Source organism: Pseudoliparis swirei, chromosome 7 (genome assembly GCF_029220125.1).
Source record: "Pseudoliparis swirei isolate HS2019 ecotype Mariana Trench chromosome 7, NWPU_hadal_v1, whole genome shotgun sequence".
Taxonomy (NCBI): Eukaryota; Metazoa; Chordata; class Actinopteri; order Perciformes; family Liparidae; genus Pseudoliparis; species Pseudoliparis swirei.
In genome coordinates, this window is record NC_079394.1 from 10,499,699 (window position 1) to 10,519,064 (window position 19,366).

General features: G+C 42.8%; 1 protein-coding gene across 1 annotated transcript in view; it reads right to left on the minus strand.

Annotated features, from left to right (window-relative positions):
• Positions 1–144: 144 nt before the first annotated feature.
• si:dkey-91m11.5 (PH_BCR_vertebrate and RhoGAP_Bcr domain-containing protein) overlaps positions 145–19,366 on the minus strand; it is a 27,880-nt gene continuing 8,658 nt past the window's right edge. The window contains exons 2-23 of the mRNA XM_056418022.1: positions 15,449–15,618; positions 14,379–14,483; positions 13,038–13,223; positions 11,948–12,055; positions 11,687–11,747; positions 11,527–11,579; positions 11,300–11,440; positions 9,122–9,243; positions 8,614–8,779; positions 8,251–8,370; positions 7,976–8,051; positions 7,765–7,869; positions 7,586–7,660; positions 7,094–7,191; positions 6,792–6,923; positions 3,813–3,872; positions 3,568–3,677; positions 3,049–3,188; positions 2,840–2,974; positions 2,649–2,754; positions 1,647–1,806; positions 145–1,563 (exon numbers count right to left, since the gene is read on the minus strand). Of these exons, the coding sequence (XP_056273997.1) occupies positions 1,474–1,563; positions 1,647–1,806; positions 2,649–2,754; positions 2,840–2,974; positions 3,049–3,188; positions 3,568–3,677; positions 3,813–3,872; positions 6,792–6,923; positions 7,094–7,191; positions 7,586–7,660; positions 7,765–7,869; positions 7,976–8,051; positions 8,251–8,370; positions 8,614–8,779; positions 9,122–9,243; positions 11,300–11,440; positions 11,527–11,579; positions 11,687–11,747; positions 11,948–12,055; positions 13,038–13,223; positions 14,379–14,483; positions 15,449–15,618 (2,519 nt within the window). The 3' untranslated portion in view covers positions 145–1,473. The remainder of the gene's footprint in view (positions 1,564–1,646; positions 1,807–2,648; positions 2,755–2,839; positions 2,975–3,048; positions 3,189–3,567; positions 3,678–3,812; positions 3,873–6,791; positions 6,924–7,093; positions 7,192–7,585; positions 7,661–7,764; positions 7,870–7,975; positions 8,052–8,250; positions 8,371–8,613; positions 8,780–9,121; positions 9,244–11,299; positions 11,441–11,526; positions 11,580–11,686; positions 11,748–11,947; positions 12,056–13,037; positions 13,224–14,378; positions 14,484–15,448; positions 15,619–19,366) is intronic.

Below are 19,366 nucleotides of genomic sequence, written 5' to 3' on the forward strand. Positions count from 1 at the left end.
TTTTTAAATTTCATTACAATTTGCTTGACATCTCAGATAGAATTCACACTGAACTGCATACAAATAAATAATAAAAGACAGTAACGGGGCATTTTAAATCGGAGTATCTTTTATCTCATGCTAAGGAAGTACACGTTGCAAAAATAATGTTACCAAGTTTTTATTTACATCAATCATACACACAATACCCACTAGTCTCATCCTATAATCTCTAATATTGCTTATTTTACTTAAATCACAAGCCTTTAGGGTTATAGTTTGTGCTCACAAGTGTTTGAATACTTGTAGTGATTTGGGAAAAAAATATGAATGCAAGAACACTATTTTCCATAAGTAATACCAGGTATGTGGATGATTAACCTATTAATAAGCCATAATACATGTATGAGTGAATCACTGTGCTTCAAGGATACTATAGGGAACATTTGGTGTTTGAGATAATCTCTGGGTGCTCTCAATTCTACAGCAGTGTGGGTTTATCCTCTATAGGTAGACTCCAGAGAAGGAATGCAGGAAGCAACACATATACATCCACAGAATAAATCAAATCAGAACAAAAACAACGTGGACACAAAACATATGAAATATGGTCAAAAAGCAACTGTGAAATTTAACTTCTAGGCAGCACAGCACACACTCCGTAGATCAGGCCTCACCTTTTGCCTGGAATGATTTGCCTTTCACTTCTTTGTACCACTTCCAAAATAAATCACTCATTTCTACAGAAAAGTTGGTTTGGGCAACACAAGAAGAGCCTGTGAACTGAAGGAGGTCACTATACAAACAGCAGAGCACACTTCAGATGCTTTGGTCAACACGCCTGCATGTTGCTGTGTGTCAACTACAGTTTTCAGTCTTTTAAATTCTGTACAAGAGGAAGAGTGCATGTAAACATTTGGGTAACTGAAATGTTCTAATGGCCATCAGCAGGGAAACATTGGCACAGGTGAGCTTTCAACCAAGTCAAACAATTTCTGGGGGAAAAACAAACACGAATATATGTGAGAAACCCATGTCCATTAATCCGATCAGTCATCCACAGAAATAAATCGTACAATATCGCACTACAGCAGAAATCCCCTTCTGTGAATATGGAGCTCATGTGTACAGTGACAGAACAGGGCAGTGGAAAATATCTAAGTACAGTAAATAACGACCTTGTGAAATTGAAATAAAATTTAAAAAGGAATGCTATATTTGTACATACATCACAGAGGGTTGTCTTTTACTGACACAGCAGGCAAGCTTGTATGTAAACAGAACACACAGGCTCTGTCATCACACCTCCCTCCAAAAGACATGGCTTTGGTCATGGTGGCTGTTTCTAGTCCGATGGCTCCCCCTAGTGGCTAAGATACGCATCGTCAGAGTAAACCAGCCGGCCGCGTGGCCGCTCAGCAGCGTCCAGCTCATTGAGGAGCAGACATTCGGCCTCTGAACCGAACATGTACACACAAGTGCGAGACGTTCCGGTTATACTTCAGTGGAGAAGAGAAGGCTTTGACGTTTGCTGTCGGGGGTAGGAATGCTCTCCAGCTGAAGGAAGTAGAGAAGCACTTGCACCTGCGGACACAGAAAAAGGCGATCAGACCCCGCAGGCCCAGAGGTCACAGTCTCACTTCTCAAAATACCAACGGCAGTTTTACCTGAGCCATGACTTCTAGAGACCAGTTGTCATTCATGGAGATGGGCTGTGAGCTGTTTGAGATCTTGCTGTCTTTTTCAGAGGGCCGCAGCAGAGTGGGGCCAAAGACTGTGGCCAGATTGTGCAGAGACATCTTGTTGATGCACTCGTTCTCAGCCACCCTGGAAGAAAAGAAATGTGACCCAACTCAGGAATGTAATCTAAAGTTCTAAACTTAATCTTCTGGTCATTTCGGACTAAATCAGGCTTTGGTTTGATGCATTAAGTGGAGAAAGTGGGATTTTTAAAACAGGAAGACTGTAATATTGAATCTTTTAAAAGACTTTCTTAAATGCATTTAAATGGAAGCTCTAAGAAGAGAGGGAGGAAAATGATGGCGGTCCATTTTCTATGTCTGATCTTTATGGTTTTCTCTCCCGTGTTTATGACTTAAGTACCTGTGAAAGAGGGTTTGCCCAAATCATTTTCTAAAGTTCCCAACTTGTGAAATATATTTTGTTTCCTCTGTATAGTTAGTATTATTATTTAGTATTTAGTAGTGTCATTGTGTTTTGTGTTTTATTTTTATCTTTTATTAATGCTCTAATGATCTAATGTGCAAATTTACCCACTGTGGGACTAATAAAGGAATATCTAATCTAATCTAAATTTCTTTTCCCATCAAAAACAGATGAGAAAATTAGAACATGGTGCAGTGTTTCATTCGGCCTTTTTTATCTGAAATAAGTGCAACCCCCTCCAAAAAATGATCACCTGACATTTTTTTTTTCACAGATGAAAATGAAAACAAAAATATTCAGAAAAAGAATGCAAGCAAAACTTTTAAAATTGAGATCAGACTTGAAAATGGATCACCACATTTTTTCCCCAGTGTGCTCTCAGGACCTTCATTAACCCTGTGACAACCACCCATTACTATTGGTTAGCAGGGTGTAACAGACATACACACTGACACACCGATACACACTGATGCTCGATAGCTCAAATAATGGAATACTTTTACCTTTTAAGGTGGTCGAGCAAGAAGAGGAAGGTCACCAGGTTGGTCTCTGGCAGAGACAGCAGCAGGTTGAGCATGCAGCTCTCCTTGGCCATGCAGTCAGAGAGAGCTGCAGGGCGAAAGCACACAACATGAACGTGCTGGTTTCACAACTCGGCGGAACATGATGCCAGAATAAAGACGCGGCGACTGACCGATGCCTCCGGCAAAGTTGGGGTACAAGTCGTCGGTGAAAAGAGGCTCCGGCAGCTCGCGGAAATACAGCTTCAGTGTTCCGGCGATGGCGTTCACGTCCATCTCCCTCATCATCACAGAGACGTCTCTGTTGTCTGCGGGGGGGCAGACGACACAACAGTCACACCGGAGGAAAAACACTCATCACACAAAATCAAACTGAACTCACTGGAATCGAAGGCCGCCTTCAGTGCCTGGATGTCAGTTGCGACTCCAGACACTCGGTAGATTCCCACCTCGTCCATCCCCCGCCGCTCGATCTCCTCCACACACTGTCTCGCGATGAGGGGAACCTTGGAGCGCTCTCGCCTGGCGAGCACACGGTCACACACACAAGCAGGTTTTTTTTAACACATTGTGTGAAGGCTGGAAACACGAGAGGCCGCGGTGAAAATAAGCAACACGTCACCACAAAGACCGCACTGCCTTCACGCTGCTCACTCTCAGGAGAGACAGGTTTTATTTTAATTCATTGACAAATAAAATAAATATGACACAAACCCCCACCCCCCCCCCCCCCAAAAAAAAATATATATTGTAAAAGGGAACACTTATATAGACTTTGTAGCTTACAATAAAAAGAATAATGGGAATATGAGGATCATAATTACTCACACACTCACACACTCATACACTCACACACTCACACACTCACTCACACTCACACTCATCATCATCATCATCTCACTTGGTTACTACGTTGATCTTCACTCCAAAGACGCCGGACTGTTTCCGTGAAGGCATTCTCTTCAAACTGAACTCTCTGCTGGTGAACTTCATGGAGAGTTTCACCTCGATCTGAAACACATGAGGGAACCAGTCAGTTTGGAAAACTACGGCGGGCGAGTAGTAAAGGAAGTGGAAAGTGGTGCAGACATGGACAATCAGATGCTCAATGTCATAATGTATTACTTGCTTTAAAAAAATACTTACCCCATTCATGGCGATGACTGCCCTCTGCCAGTCTTTATTTTGCAGCGTCTGAGGATCCAGCTGAAAAAAACAACATTTTTTTCATTTATTTATTTATTCAGATTCTCTTCAGAATAAAAAACAAACAGAAAAATGCTGTGCCAGGTGATACGAGTACTTTCTCTCTGTGACTTCACTCAGCCTCACATAAGCATAAACTCCTTATGGCCAGGTAGTGTCAATGATCTATTTCAGGCGTCTGGCTAATACTAATCTGATAGCATGTATTGACAGTGATCAGGCATGAGTAATGTAATAACACCATGGCCGGCTGCTAAGCACTGGGCCTGTCCAAGATGGCAGATGTTCTTTCAACCAAGAAACCATCAACTCCCACTCAGATAATCCTTTGTTCAGTGAAAAAACGATATTCTTACGCAATACCTTACATCAAAAATAGGAATACAAAAAAAGAATCACGAGTCCAATGATGGCTTCTCAAACCCCAAAAGGGATGAATCCAAACAGAAACACAACACAGTGTACAACTTAGATAATAATTGAATAATATTAAATGTCACCAGAAAATGAGCGAAAGTGAAAAAACAAGTTGTTCTGTAAGTGTCGGCTCTCGAGGCGTCTACATGGAAGTTTGTCCACGGCTCACTGTCCATATATTTACCTTTGGTCTGATCAGACCGCTACGGACTCGGTCCCACAGACGGGCCGGGGGTTTCCTTTGAGCCGCGTCTCCTTCTTCCTCTCGACCGCCACTGACCTGATCCACACTCTCCTCCTCTTTAGGATTACTGTCACGCATTCTTTCTGGCATGAGCTTGTCTTAACTCTTTTAAATGTTACTCCTTATTGGCAAACAAACAAAGAAACTAGCGCTGAGCGACACAGGTGGCGCTGTTTTCTCAACCGTCCCTAACAACAGCAGCAGGTCCTCGTTCCCTGAACAACCAGCACCTGATCACATGAGCTCAAACAAGTTTTGAAGATCTTCTTCGGATGCAGACTGAATCTTTAAAAATCCTTCTGTCATATTCACGTCTCAGTTGTTAAACTCCAAATCCTTTCATTCCACTGAGAGTCGGCCAGGAACAAAGCCACGCAGCCTGACGTCCACGCTCGCCCGTGTGTGGCTGTACTTCCCTCATGGATTTGGGGGATTAACTCAAGAGAATCCCCTCCTCCCCTCATTACCAACATGCTCACGCCTGCCGCTGTGATGAGTGCAGGATGGTAATACAGCATCCCAGGTAGCCTAAACAGAATCTTCTCTGGCCGATAATGACTTGTGACTTCGCCCGTATCGGAGACAATATATTGTGTCAAAACCCATCACAGTCCTTTAAATTAACTTTCTCAGAGGCCCTTTAGTCTGTGACTGGTCATCTTTTCTCTTTTTCCCCCAAAGCGGGTCTTAATGTCCTTCTCATGTATATGAAGTGGTAAAAATTGTAAAATATTTGGGAAAATATTTTCCCTTTTTTAATGTATTATCTTATTTATATAATGCATTATCTTTAAAAAACATATATATATATATATACATACACACACACATACTTCTTTATATATGTGTGTGAATGTGTCCCTTTTTTTATGTTTGATCTTATTTATATAATGCATTATCTTATATATATATATATATATAAATGTATATATACACACACACACAAACATACATATTTATATATGTGTGATTTGGTGCATATGGGTTTATACACCCCCAAAACTGTAATAATTTAATTGTTGTACTAATTTCTTAGTCTTAGTCTTGGTTTTATTCATGCTGTGATTTTGTTTTTCGTTTTTTAAAATATTGTCTGTCACTGTTTTATGTTGTATTGTATGGAACTTTGTGTGACGTGCTACTGCTGCTGTCTTGGCCAGGATACTCTTGTAAAGGAGATTTTTAATCTCAATGAGGCATTTCCTGGTTAAATAAATTTAAAATAAAATAAAATAAATAAAAATTTGTCACGTCATGTTGTCCGGTCTAGGCTCCGCACCATCGATGTAGACGCCAACAGAGCCGGGAGAAAGACCAACATGACCCGACAGGCCATGAAAGTGATTTAAATACCTGACAGGTGTCCTTTCTCCAGGCTGTTGGCTCCAGAATAACATGACACGTATATCTGGACAGAGGTTTGACCGACCCGACCAGCGAGGAAATCCCTTCTCTGGCTGATCAAAGAGCGCTCTGTCTGTCTCTCTGTCTCTCTCTGGCGCCGTGCCAACGGCAACATTTGGTCAACCCACGACTAATCCTCCCTCTGTCACAACACCCTGACAGGGGTCAAGCTGAAGTGACTTTCTGGGAATCTAATGACTCACTTCTTTTTCATCAGCAAATGGTCTCCCAGGGCAGGATTAGCCAAAACAAAAAGCTGCGGTGGTCAACTGTGCAAATAGGTTACCGCTGTGGAGGGACTACAATCAATAGTTCACTCCAGTCCACACAGGCAACGATTGTTTTTCCAAAACATGTGAGTGGAACTGTATGGATTGGGTGGGGTTCAAACTGAGTCTGTAAATATAGATTTTTTTTGTTCATTTTTCCGCTGTTGTATAAGAGGTCATTCTTTAGAATTTCGTGACGGAATGCCAGACAGTGATTGCACGTTAATGTAGCTTACCTCTCTGTGACCGCCATTAGAATAAATAGTCATGGCATTTTGGGAAATACACTTTTTATGATCAAATATAAAGCTACAGCTATAGCCACACATGTAGGTGTGGTTTTTCCACAAGAAACCACTGATAAGTTTATTGTGTAAAATGTCTATTTTTTCGGAAATACTCAATAAAATGTTTGTTTATGTTTGATTATACTATTTTTGTCCTCTCCGTTATTGATTATGGTTTGGAACTTTAAAATCTAGAGAAGTGTGGTAACCCGTACCCATCTGGTCCTCTCAGGAATTTCCCCAAAAACACAAGCCATTGTTTGTCATCTGACCCAGGTCTACCCTGATCTGTCGTTACCTGTCTTTGTCCTTTTGCCATGATCTTGTCGGCGTTCTCTCCATCCTCTTTGCTGTGCTTGCTTTTGTTGTAGCATTTCTCATAGCAGAGCAGCCTCAACGTTTGAGAGCCCTCCAGTTCAATCTCAAACTCCTTGCACAGACACAGAGCAGAAGATACGTTACTCGAGGCTTCGGTCCAGTGCACAACGATGTACTTTTATTCTATCAAACAGGTATGCGTCAGGGAAATGAGGGTTCTTAAAGACACACAGCGGTGGATACAGAAGGTGGAGCTCAATCTTTACGTTTCTCCACTCTCACCTCGTTCCAGTTGGGCTCTGTAGAGTCTCTGTACACGCGTGTTTTGGCTTTGTTGACAAAGTAGCCGAAGGAATCCACCTCCAGAGAGCAGTACAGGTCTAGTGGGCACAAGCAGAAGCAGTTTGAAATGGCTGAATCACAATGAAACTAAAGCTTCACATCCATCTACTCTCTGTCTGGTGTCATGACAGTTGCTGTCTCAGTACCTGAAGGAACAGCAAAGAGGAGGGGAATCCCCTCACACTAAAACACGCCGCTGACTATTACCCGACTACTTTTTGTGTCAGAGAGCAAATAAGTTGGAGCAGACAGTGATTTGAGACATATTTGAGGCTGCTCTCAGTGTTGCTGGCTAATCCCACTTGTTCCAATGCAGCTGTCCACCCAGCTGACAGCCGCAGATGACACAGAGGATGATGAGACACTGTGTGCCACCTCTAGAATTATCAGTGAGATGACTCAGAGTCAAAAACAGGAGAATAACTAACTTACTTAAGCTGTGTTTCAGGCCCGACGCAGAGTGGACGATGACATTTAGAAAGCCGTACAAACCAGAAGATTCATCATCTGCGGAGCGTTTAGATCATGTTAACAAAGAAAATACAAAACTAGCTCGATGTTATTAAGACGTATATTAAACCCTAAAAAGTGGAATGCATTGTGAACCTTACCTTCCTGATTCATGGTCATAGGAATCGTGTGAACAGTCTGCAGCTTCACACATGAGTTAGTTAGCATCTGCAGCTCCAGAGAGGCCAGAGAGAAGCTTTTAAAGCCTGCGGGGACACAGTCAAGGAGAAGACAGGTCACACCAGTTTGATATTTCCACCGTTATAATAAGACTCTACTGTCTCGTGTAGGCAGTGCACAACGTCAACTCACACTTCTTCTGCTGCTCGCGAACGATCTCCCTCCACTCGGCGCGTTCGTAATCAGAAGAGATGAGGAACGTGAAACCCTATGAGAAATAAAGGAATTATATATTGTAAGGCATTGTACCGTATTTGCACTCTCACGCTGTAATGGCACATGTCTTACCAGCAGAGGGCAGCAGAGACCATGCTATGAAGTTCTTTAGCGACAAGCGCAAGATATTCAAAATGATCCGTTAGCATGAATTTAATAAAAAGGAACCTTCTTAGGGACTCGTGACTCACCTTGCCGTTTCGGTTGGCCACCCTGAACGCCATGTTGGGCGACATGAGAAGCAGCAGAGACTCCTGTTCCGATAGCTTCTTCCTCAGACGCTCGATCACCTTGGGTCCTTTGGTGGTTCTCTACAGATTAACAGTACCAGGTTTAATGCGATGCAGTAATTCATGCCGTCTAGATATTTGTTCTATTCACATGTGCCTCGTTGTATTTTAGTTTAGTCTCCAGAGTTGTCATTGTGGTGGTGGTGTTTCTACAGCGCAGTTACTTCAAGTCATTATTAAGCCAATGTAACATAAACTACACACTTCCTTGTATTTTGAGACTCGAGTGTCTGTCGGCGTATTTAACATCGTGTGTATCCTCACCTTCTCTCTTTGGATCTCGTTCTTGATTTGGGAGATTTTGATCTTCAAGGAGTCGATCTCCTCATCCTGGACCAGCGGGATGGGGGTGGACTCGCAGTCCTCAATGGTCTGGAAAGTCAGGTCAGCCAGTGGGATGTACCACTTACAGTCATACTGTTGCCCTTTTCTGTGGGAGCACAAAATGTGTGTATAACGACGTCATCTTTCTTCTTCTTCTTCACCCGGTAATTGTCATGTTGCCCTGCTCTTTCACCAGAATGTTTTTTCAAGCAGCGTGAAACCAATCGTACGAATAGCCACAGGCTTGAAAACTGTTGAAATTATAACGTTTATCGCCAACTGCAACCGCTGGTCGGTCACAATGAAACTGTTCTATTTCCAGCAACGCAGAATTGACTTTTACAAGTGTTTGTCTGGGCGGAGTGGTTCTCACTCCCTCGCAGGGATTTTGAGCCAATGGCTTTTCCAGGTCCACCTAACATCGGGCAGGACGCCGACCCAGACTCACCCTGCAGCCTGTTTCCTCAGCTTGGTGCAGAGCAGCAGGTCCGTGAAGAGGAAGACGTGACGGAGTTTCCTGGAACCTTCGACCAGCTCCACCATGAAGCGATCCCTCAACAGCTGACGGTTCTACAAACAGGAGAAGAGAATCAAGTCAATATACTCGCAGTATAGAACTCTCATTTGTCTCGAATACACCACTAATCTGAATTAATCAGTATTTTTAACTCGTGAAACTTTGAGTGAGAACTATTTTACTTCACCAAAAGCCTCAGTCCTAAGAACTGCTGAAAGTACAGTATCTAATTTAAGGTTTATATTCACACTGAGTTTAAACTGCTTTAATTTGGGGTTCACGGACAATGATTTTGTGCTTGTACGTGCTTATAATTACTGTACACATTATTGTTCAGTCGGAAGAATACTAGCAAACCTCATGGCGGAAGTAAACACAAAAAAACGACGTGTGACGTGTCCAGAAAGTGTATGCAGCATGTTTAAGCGTCTTTGTGTATTTAGAAAAGCGCTATATAAGTTTGAATTATTATTATTATAATTATGTTTCTTCAACTGCCAACAGCATCCTCAGTGATTCGTCCGGCCCATGTTAAAAAATCTAAATCCCCCCTCAGCCTTTTGACCTCTGTTTACAATGACGCTGCCCATGTGAGACTCAACCGACCCACAACAACCACAGTGCGAAACAAAAACAAGGAAATCATTGCAGCATCGGTTTCCCATTCTGTTTTCAGGGCACTCCAGTTCAGCGCAGGCCGGTTTACAGGCCTCCCTCGGAAGCCCCTCGAACATGTTAACCACTGTCCTGGTTTCAAAGAGAAGAGGACATCTGCTTATTATGTTGAGACACAAACACAACCACAAATAGTCAATAATTCAATGGAAAAAAACCAAGAGCTGTAACCGCACAGCGCTCACTCCCTCCTGGCAATAGAATCTGCTTCTGTTTTTATTGTGCACTATAACGAGACAGGGTGGTTGACAGCTCATCCCAACAACTCTCATTTCAAACCTGGGACTGAACTGTCGTGTGCTGACTTGTTATCTGTCAATCTCCATGTGGGACTTCAGACTTCCTTTAACTATATACTCAAATGAATGTTCCCAAGAACTTTCTTTGATTTAATATCCCACCCAGGTGGGCAGGGCCAGTTCCCAGAAGAAAAAAACAGAGGAAGTTCTCATTCAGGTCATCTGAATCAGAGCGGGGGGGGGGGGGGGTGTCAGGAAGCAAGGTTAGGCCGGTACACACCCAGAGCAAAAGGCTGGTTAGACAGTAAAGTCGATAAGGACTGCTGCGGGTCATTTCTGGGAAGCGGAGTTGGCAGGAGAGGATGGGAGTAATCGACAGGTTTTCCTGGTTTTTCGACACGGAGAGCCCCTCTCCTCCAGCGTTTATCACGAGCTTCCTCTATTGTAAGACTTCCTTCGTAACTAAAGCAGACATGCTGAGATGAGTCAGCGATAACCTGACTCACAATCCAGTTTTATTGGAGCTTCCAGACACCGCGTGCTCACAGCTATTCATGTCATGGCAGATATCCTCCTGTTTCAGTGAGTACAATTCAAGTAAATTCCCTCATTTTGTAGACAAAAGACCCTCAAATCAATATAACCAAGAGTTCTCCAAATCAAGAACTTGAGTAACATATAATCTCATAACATGTAGCCTAATTACCTTTATACATTACAGCCACACTGTGGCTCCATGGATGTCAATCTCACAGTTGGTCCACCACTGTCATCAAGACTGAAATATGAAATACCTCAACAACTATTGGATGGATTGCCATGAAGCATATCCTGGACACATATAAAACCAGATACAGTCAAAGCAGGAGTGACCCAGGGAGCCAATTCTGTCGTGCCAGAACTCGTCACTGAGCCACCAGAACATTCAAACCACTCACTTTCTCCTTGGCAAAGGGAACAAGTGCTCTACAAAGGAACACGCTGTAATTCTTGATTTTTCTTTCTCTACTCGAGCCCTGAGTGCATATTAACGACAACAACGTGGGCTACACTCTATCACAAAATAAATAATCGAATTTTGGTATCAAAAACATATTTGATCATTTATTTGAAAAGAGGATTTATGCATCCTTCTGCAGTCAGAATCATAGAGATAACCCCGAGATGACGAAGTGAGTCCGCTCTCCATACTGACCTCTCCCTTCTTAACTGTCATGGACTGTCTGCGTGGGGTGATCTCTTCATTTATACTGGACAGGAAGTTCTGAGAGATGCGCAGGGCGTCCTGTAGCAGCGCATAGTCGGGGTGGCCGGAGGGCGTGTGCTTCAGCAGGTCCTAGAATAGAAAGACAAATGATTGGAAATTCAAATCCCCCCAAACTCTCTTCAGGCAGACAAGATGTTGCAACAGGTTTGTCTTACATGCAGAACGAGTGTGCTGCGAGTCACTCTGTCCACGGGTTTGTAGAGAAGAGCTGTGGAGGAGGCAGAGTCAGTTCAACAGACAGTCACAGCTCAACTACTTATAGATATATTGATTCATGTAGAGGCCGGCTGGTCATTCATTTCAATCAGTACTCACTTTCCAGTGAATTTTTAGCCGACTGGTCTTTGCAGTCCTTTGTGCTTTTGACCTTGAGATTCTGGCGGGAAGATAACACCGGAGGGAATGGTGAGAAGAAACACCCTCATTAAATCACTGCCCCGCGGCGCAATTAAAACAATCAGCGCCGCTGTTAAGAGCTGCGTGGCATTTACCCCGTGAGGACAGCTGAAAACGGCCCTGTCATCACAGCTGTGCAACATCAAATACTTGGCTGCCGCGTGTAGCGTGATTACATACCTCGGATATCTCTGCAAACTGAGCGTTTGCCTGGCAGCATTTGTCCGCCGTCTCCACAGCAACCTTATAGTTATCCACAAAGGCCCGGTACACTCCGAGCTGGCTGGCCTGCAGGGCACAAGTAGAGCACAGATTAGATGCATCCTGAAGGCAGCTTTTAGTATGCGACAGCCACTGGGTACTTAGCAATGTTACTGTGCGCTGTGCTCAGGCACGAGTTGACGCAACAGTATTACAGGAGGAATTAATGCGAAGGAGTGTGATTCAATGTGTTATCACATCTAGATGTAAATCAATGTTTAAAAGTTTTTCAAGCTCTTATCCAACGACCTCCTATAGAACGTTTTCTTCTTATTTACTGCCAATAATGTGGTGAAGCAAGGCTTTCATCTGGCCGGGGGATGACTCCAGTCAGTCTACTCACATGTGCACTGCATGATCCACTGAGCTTTAGTAACAGCCAAAGACTCCCACCCCCACTGAAAGTCTCCCCGCTTTTAACCATCATTAATGATCAAGGCTTGACATTTAGAGTGTGCTATAATTAGTTTCTGAAAGTTACTGACTAGACGAATGGTGGTCTGTTTGATCAAAATCCTGATCACAGTGAGGTTTCATGTTATTTGATTCAAAGGAGGGTTTAAATCAGCTGAAACGATTGCCATACCGTAATTAACCTTGTGTGGCAACTACGCACTCATACTGCAGTTAAACAAATATTCAGAGTGGTTTCAAATCTCACAACTATTGCGACATTTCACTCATATCAGCCCATCGGACCCTTTGTACACCACGGCTCTCAGACTTCCTTGTTTACTCTATTTGTAACAAATCAATGCCGCATTCAAGTTAGATCAAAAGAAGTGGAAACACAGGTTTCTGTTGCTTTTGGCTCTGAAACATTATCATAACGTGTTTTCCTTCAACTATAACACATCTTAAATTATATTTGTAATTATTTTAGAGTGTGTTAATAGAATTTCCACCATCAATAATTACTGACTAACTGATGTTTACACACTAATTCAAGTTGAACTTATTTGTTCCCTGGGTTGCCTGACTGAAGCTAACCAATGCATCATCCCCATACCAGTTTCTGGAAGAGGTCGCCCACACACTGCTGATGGCCCCAGTCCTGGACTCGGGGCAGCAGAGCGTCGTAGAAGTCCTTGTGGATCTCATGAAGCTCTGGCACTTTGAAGAAGATGGTCTCTATCTGCTGGATGATCAGCATTGGTTGGGATGTTGTGGCTGCAGCTCTCAGAGGCTTCATGGGCTGGAAACATAATCACAGTCCAAATGTAGGAAACATTGACTGAATACTATGTATTGAACAATAACCAAATTAAGTTATTCTGGCTGATCTTCAGAGGAAATAATAGCACAAGTAAAAAAAAATCTTTGTGGAAAGAAGATTTTTCACAAAAACACTAAGGGTTAAAAGACACATTTATATTTGAGGAGATATGCTGAAACAATCCTTATTGCATTCCGAAACTAATCATAAAAAATAGAACAATATTTGTTTTTGTATAATACAAGTTAAAGCCAAGCTTTAACTCTGAGCAGTGGCAACTGTAAAAAAAAATAAATAAAAAAAAAAAAAACAACGAACTGCAAAAAAAAACAACAACAGTTAACAGTTATACATAATTTCATTTGTAAGATGAAGAATGTGTTATTTTTTTTGTCTGAGGTTCGATAGTTTTACTAACTAATGTCAGTTACAATATCGGTTTTTTTTCATTATTAGCGTTAGCGCTAAGAAGAGCTATTGTTGTGAATGATGATGTGTTTTTTTAAGAAGAACGTGTTATTTATTATTTCAGAAGTTAGATTGTTAGCAAACTCACTCAGTGATGTCGGTTAATCTGCAGTAGCGTCAACTTTATTGTCAAAAGTTTGCTAAAATCAGCTCATATTGTAGTATTACAAGTTTTACCGCAGCCTTAGTGAATTGACCTGAGCAAGGCAGTGTATGTTTTTATCACCTATGACTTCCTCTGTTTATTTGCAAGAGGAAGAAGATGTTATTTGTTCTTTCAAAGTGAGATAGTTTGCCAAACTGACTCAGGAATGACGGGTACACAGCAATATCTAGATAACGTTTGCTACTAACGTTAGCTAACGAGCTACATCGACCAGATGAGTGTAATTAACTGAGTAAAAGGTTTGTTTTTTATCACTTTTGAATTAAACTTTGAGGTATTATTTCTGCTTTCTTAAGTTATAATAATACCAACAAAAGGAATACATATGATACAACACTCTAGTATTTAAAGAAATAAACAATTAAAGATGCGAGCTGTATCATCAGTTGAGTTTTTACGCTGTAAGCTAATTTCATTAATATTATTTTGTCTTACGCTTAGGGTCAACCAACACATTATTGTGTGTGTGTGTGTGTGTGTGTGCTCCAAGCTTCACATACTATCAGCAGGGCCTCCAGTTGGCGGAGATAGATCTCCTCACTGGCCAGTATTCCTGACAGAACCCACTTCCTCATCTCCAGCCCCTTCTCCTGATCCAACTCCACCTACAAACATGGTGGGAAGAGAAAAATATATAAAGGGAAGACATTCGCCAACAAAAAAAGACTCGTGGGGAAAATGTGATCGCGTTAATGGGTTAAATCTTTCATAGACAAACACCTCCGCACACCCCTGGCTGCAGATATTGTTGTTGTGGGATTACAAACAGACCAGATTTGATTAAACTCTGTAGGAGTTTTACATTCCACGAGGCCGGCACCAGAGACTCCCCGCATCTTAAGGAAGACAAATGTGTTTCTAGTCCAGGAGTTGTTGCTCCAAACTGGTCAAGGCCATCAGTCACCCTGGTGTGGGCTCTCATGTCCGTAAGAGGCTCACTCAAGCGTTGAGAGGGGCTGTATCCAGCTCGGCTGTTATACTAGCTAGTTTAAAAAGGAAAAAAATGCATGCTGTCTAACCCCATCCCCCCCCCACACCCTCACGATTTAGGCTTTGAAGATCACCAAGAATACACACCAGAGGATAAGAATAACACAGATAGGACAGGAACAGAGCAGAGGGGGAGGAGAGCTGCGTCTCTTTTTAACATCTGTTCGCCCAGTGTGTTTGCTGAGCATGTGTGGTGTTCATCAGCAATGCCCCGTTTCACACTGAAAAGCTCTCACATCTGGGCGCTCCACTGTCAACTGTGAATTTGTATTGTCGGCCTCTGGATGCCTCTTAATGCCTCGCTGAAGGTCACTTCTTCTGTAGTTTTATGATGTGTCCTTCACTGATTTCACACATAAAGTTCAGTTAGCTCGTTATACAGGGCGCTACTCAGCCTGAGAAAAAAATCTACTTAATTGTGTTGTCATTTGGTGATGAAGTGTAAACTAAATAACATAAGTCACCCTGTATTTGCTCTGCTTTGTGCATGATTTACTTCATGACTTCTGGCAGCCTTTTAGGAAAGTGATTGACTGGCATCACTTATTCATAATCACTTTAATTGACCCCGTAACATTACCGACAGCGTGGACTCCAGAGAGCCGGAGGACTGGGTGTCTCGGCTGCTCCGGCTCTTGGAGCAGAATCGTGGCGAGGAGGTCGGGGATCCGGTGAAGGATAGCGGGTCGTGGCGAGGCTGGTGCTCCAGGTCATAGCCGTATGACGGAGGGGTCTCGCTGTAGGGAGCCTCTGTGAGAAATAGAAGGACAATCGTCAAACGGGGTGTCATGACACTGTTAAGTGTGTCGTAAATACGGAGAAACATCATGGGCAATGCAACTTTCAGTTGGTATTCTAATACCATGTCAATTAAAAAGGTAGATGGAGGCTATTAAAGCTTTTTATTGATTTAAATTCAGTGTTAATAACTTCCTCATTTCAGTTGATATCATGTTATCATACTCCATCATTCTAAATAAATACTGTGTGAAGAGTGAAAGGAACAAGGAGGCAACGGTTAATTGTGTTAATCCGTCCGTGACTGAATCACATTAAAATGTTGTTGCTGTTATTTTGTCTAGCCCCTGGATAAAAAAGCAAACAAATAAAAGTCTTCTCAAGTTATAAAAAGATATAAATGTCAAACCAGAAACGCCAGTTGACAATAAACACCGAGCAGCGTGCCTTTCTTTTACTACCATGTGTCCTCATATCAAATCCTCTTTTTAACCTTCATAAACTGGTGGCCTACACAAGTCCACCACGCAGCCTGTGCCGGCCACCGAGGACAAGCCTGGAGGACTGCAGGGGCAACACACGTGCTCTCCTCATGCCAGCCTCGTAGTGCAGGGTGTCTCCTGTAGGATCAGAGAGAATCTGAAAGGCGTTGCCGTACCCTGGTATAATATTCACTTTGTGGCCCTCAAAGCTCAGAAAGAAGCGCAGCTCTTCCGGAAAATAAGAAACACAGGCAGAAAAGATTTTCCTTCTGGGATGTTTTGCACCATGCTGGACAGGAAGTAAGTGCCAGAAACAAAAACAGAAATATAACTTGTGCTTGTCATCCTTGTGATCTCTGACTTTTTTTAGGACACCCTGGATATCAACATGCTTTGTAACTTGTAATTACTGTCAGCCACCCCTGACTCACCCGACACATATCATCATGATCGTCATTATCGTCATTATCGTCGGCAGCAAGGATGTGGCAGATGCAGCGTAGCCGTCTTCCAACAGCAGTAATAAAAATAAAAAAGATAAGACAGCCAAGTGTAGCAATGTGGATGATGGTGTGTGGGAAGAAAAGGGCAATAAAAATGGTGAGCCTTCGGCTTGAAAACAGGATGGAGAGGATTCCAGAAACCGTGGGGGGGGGGGGGGGGGGGGGGATAAAGCCCAGTCACCCTGGAGAGGCCTGAAAAGACAGACTGACAGGGTGACATCCACAGAGGCCGTGACAAAGGACTCGGGGCCCGGTAGAGAGGCAGTGGGCTCAACTGATTGCTTGAGGAAGAGCCCACTGCAGGGCAAACGGCGTCAGAGCACAGGGGAAATCCATGTGAAAGGCCACGCTGTGTTCCAGGGAGATTATACATCAGCCCCGGCACTGGATGAATAACACATCCTCTCTCAGGCGGCCGACTCCGACACACTAACTATCTCCTGAAGAAGCAGACTTGGGAAAAACACTGCTGAAGGAGAATGAGTTCAGGAGGAGTATTTACAAACGCGCTCTTAAGTCTTGAACACGGAGCCATTTGTGTCTGTTGTGGGAACGTTTTCAAATGTTTGGCAGTGCCCAGTGCGAGAAAGTGGACGTCACAATAGAGCCTCAGTGTGCGCCGACGGTCGAGCGATCACAAGGGCCGCGACCGAGGAAATGTTCATCTCCTGAAGAGCGGAAACAGGCTTTCTGCACAAGGTCATCTTTTCACAAACAGCTCCCTCTCCCACTCCTGACACGCTCGTCCAGCTCCTGGTCGCGGCTATCAGATTTACAATCCTGCTAACTTTAACGTCCTTTAAAATGAGTCTATTTTACCTAAAAAACAATATGTTACGCCTGGTTTTCTCCGCCATGCTCGCCTGTTTTCAGGTTGCTTGTTTGTCCTGATTGTGAAAGACTTTGTGACCTTTTTACGCAGAGCTGAACAAATACACTGCTCTAGTATACCCTCAAACAAGTTGGAGAGCTTGCATGCTCCTGATGTGGAACAACAACGATACATAATTCATTTGAACTATAATAAATTATACCATCTAGGAACCTTCAACTCCTTTTAATCTATTTAAGGCGGGGCTAAAAGAAGCCAACATGCGTAATATGCTTGGAATTTAAAAAATGTAAACTCTATCATTAAATCCATCATATTTAAAGGAATATTACAAAAAACGCGACCGCGGTCTCCTCAATGGTAGCTACGACATTGTAAACAGATTGAACATCAATCAAAAAATACTTTTTAATTATTAGAACGAGCACAATCATTGGCACATTCAGCACTACCTTGTGTATGTATTAATATTTGTATTCCTCTGTATATTTAGTATTGTTATTGTGTTTTATGTTTTTATTTTTATCTTTTCTTAATGCTCTGATGTGCACTCGTGCTGTGATCCTGCAAGTGTCCCACTGTGGGACTAATAAATGAATATCTAATCTAATCTAACAATGTCCTACTTATTGATCAACACACACACTGATACATAAATATCGGTCATAAACTTGAATCGGCTGATATTGTTGGCTCTGTGAGGCTTTATTTTACAGTCGGTCCTCGATGAGCTCAGCTATTCTGTCAGTCTACGGGTTGAAATAATGTTCAATAACACAGCGTTGATGCTAGAGGCGGAGCATCAGAAGTCACAGTTAAGAGACACACACACGCAGTTTAACATGGTTTCAACTGTGCAATAGAGCTGTAATAAATACATTTTAATGGCATTACATAAGATTGCTGAGCCCAACAGCTGCGGTGGTGAGCTGCGTGGAGCCGTGGATCAAAGACAAGCCGATTTGGTTTCGGACCGTCTCCGATCTCGCTAATTCTGTGTTTTTCAAGAATTTGATGTCACTGTATTCTCGCAAGTCATGGTTTTATATATGTCAGATTACTGCAAATCATCACAATAAAAAGATTATGGTTGTCATTACTTTGTTTACTCTTTTCACACAATGCCTTTTCTCTTCCCCCCCCCCCCCCCCCCGACTACAAATACAACCCAAGGAAACATGTAAGGACTCGGCTCCTGACTTTCTGGCCAACTTCTAAAGAATCATCAATCATGATGAAACACTGTTTCCTTCCTCAAAACAACAGCCATGAGAAAACCCCAGCAGTATAACACTGGAGTGGAGCCTTGTTGGATGTCCTATTGATGACAAAGCAAAGACAAACTCAAAGCCCTAATCCTAATCCATAAGAGATGAGGGAGGGAGACAGATGTGCAGCTGAGACGGAGCCACAGCATCAGAGATTCCCAATCAGAGAAATAATCATGCAGTCTTACTTCACGACACGAGACGGACAGACAGCGTCAAGAGAAGAGGGAACTTTCCTCTCGGATGCATTAACGAACATTTCTGTTGTTGTGTTGAGACTGAAAGTTCAGAATGAGTGACATCATCACGAGGCACGGACACAACAGCATTGCCTTTTTACTTCACAGCAGGACATTCAAAATATGGGGAAGGACAAGCAAATTGGAAATAACCAAAAGTGGAGAAACAGGCTTTGGAGCAAATCTGGACCTCCATTTAACTTATCCGTTAAAAGCACAGCAGATAAATATCAAATCGACTAATGGTAATACACTCTGACAGCAATTCCCAAAAATAAAAAATAATCAAAGAGCAAACAGTGTCTATTGATTTGTCCCAGAAAGAGCTGGAATTAGAATAGCAGCATCCATAAATCCCCATTTCACCACCAGCGGGAGAAGGCCCGACGCCGGCCAGCCAGCACTTTGACTGATCACCGATCAGTGTGTTGAAATA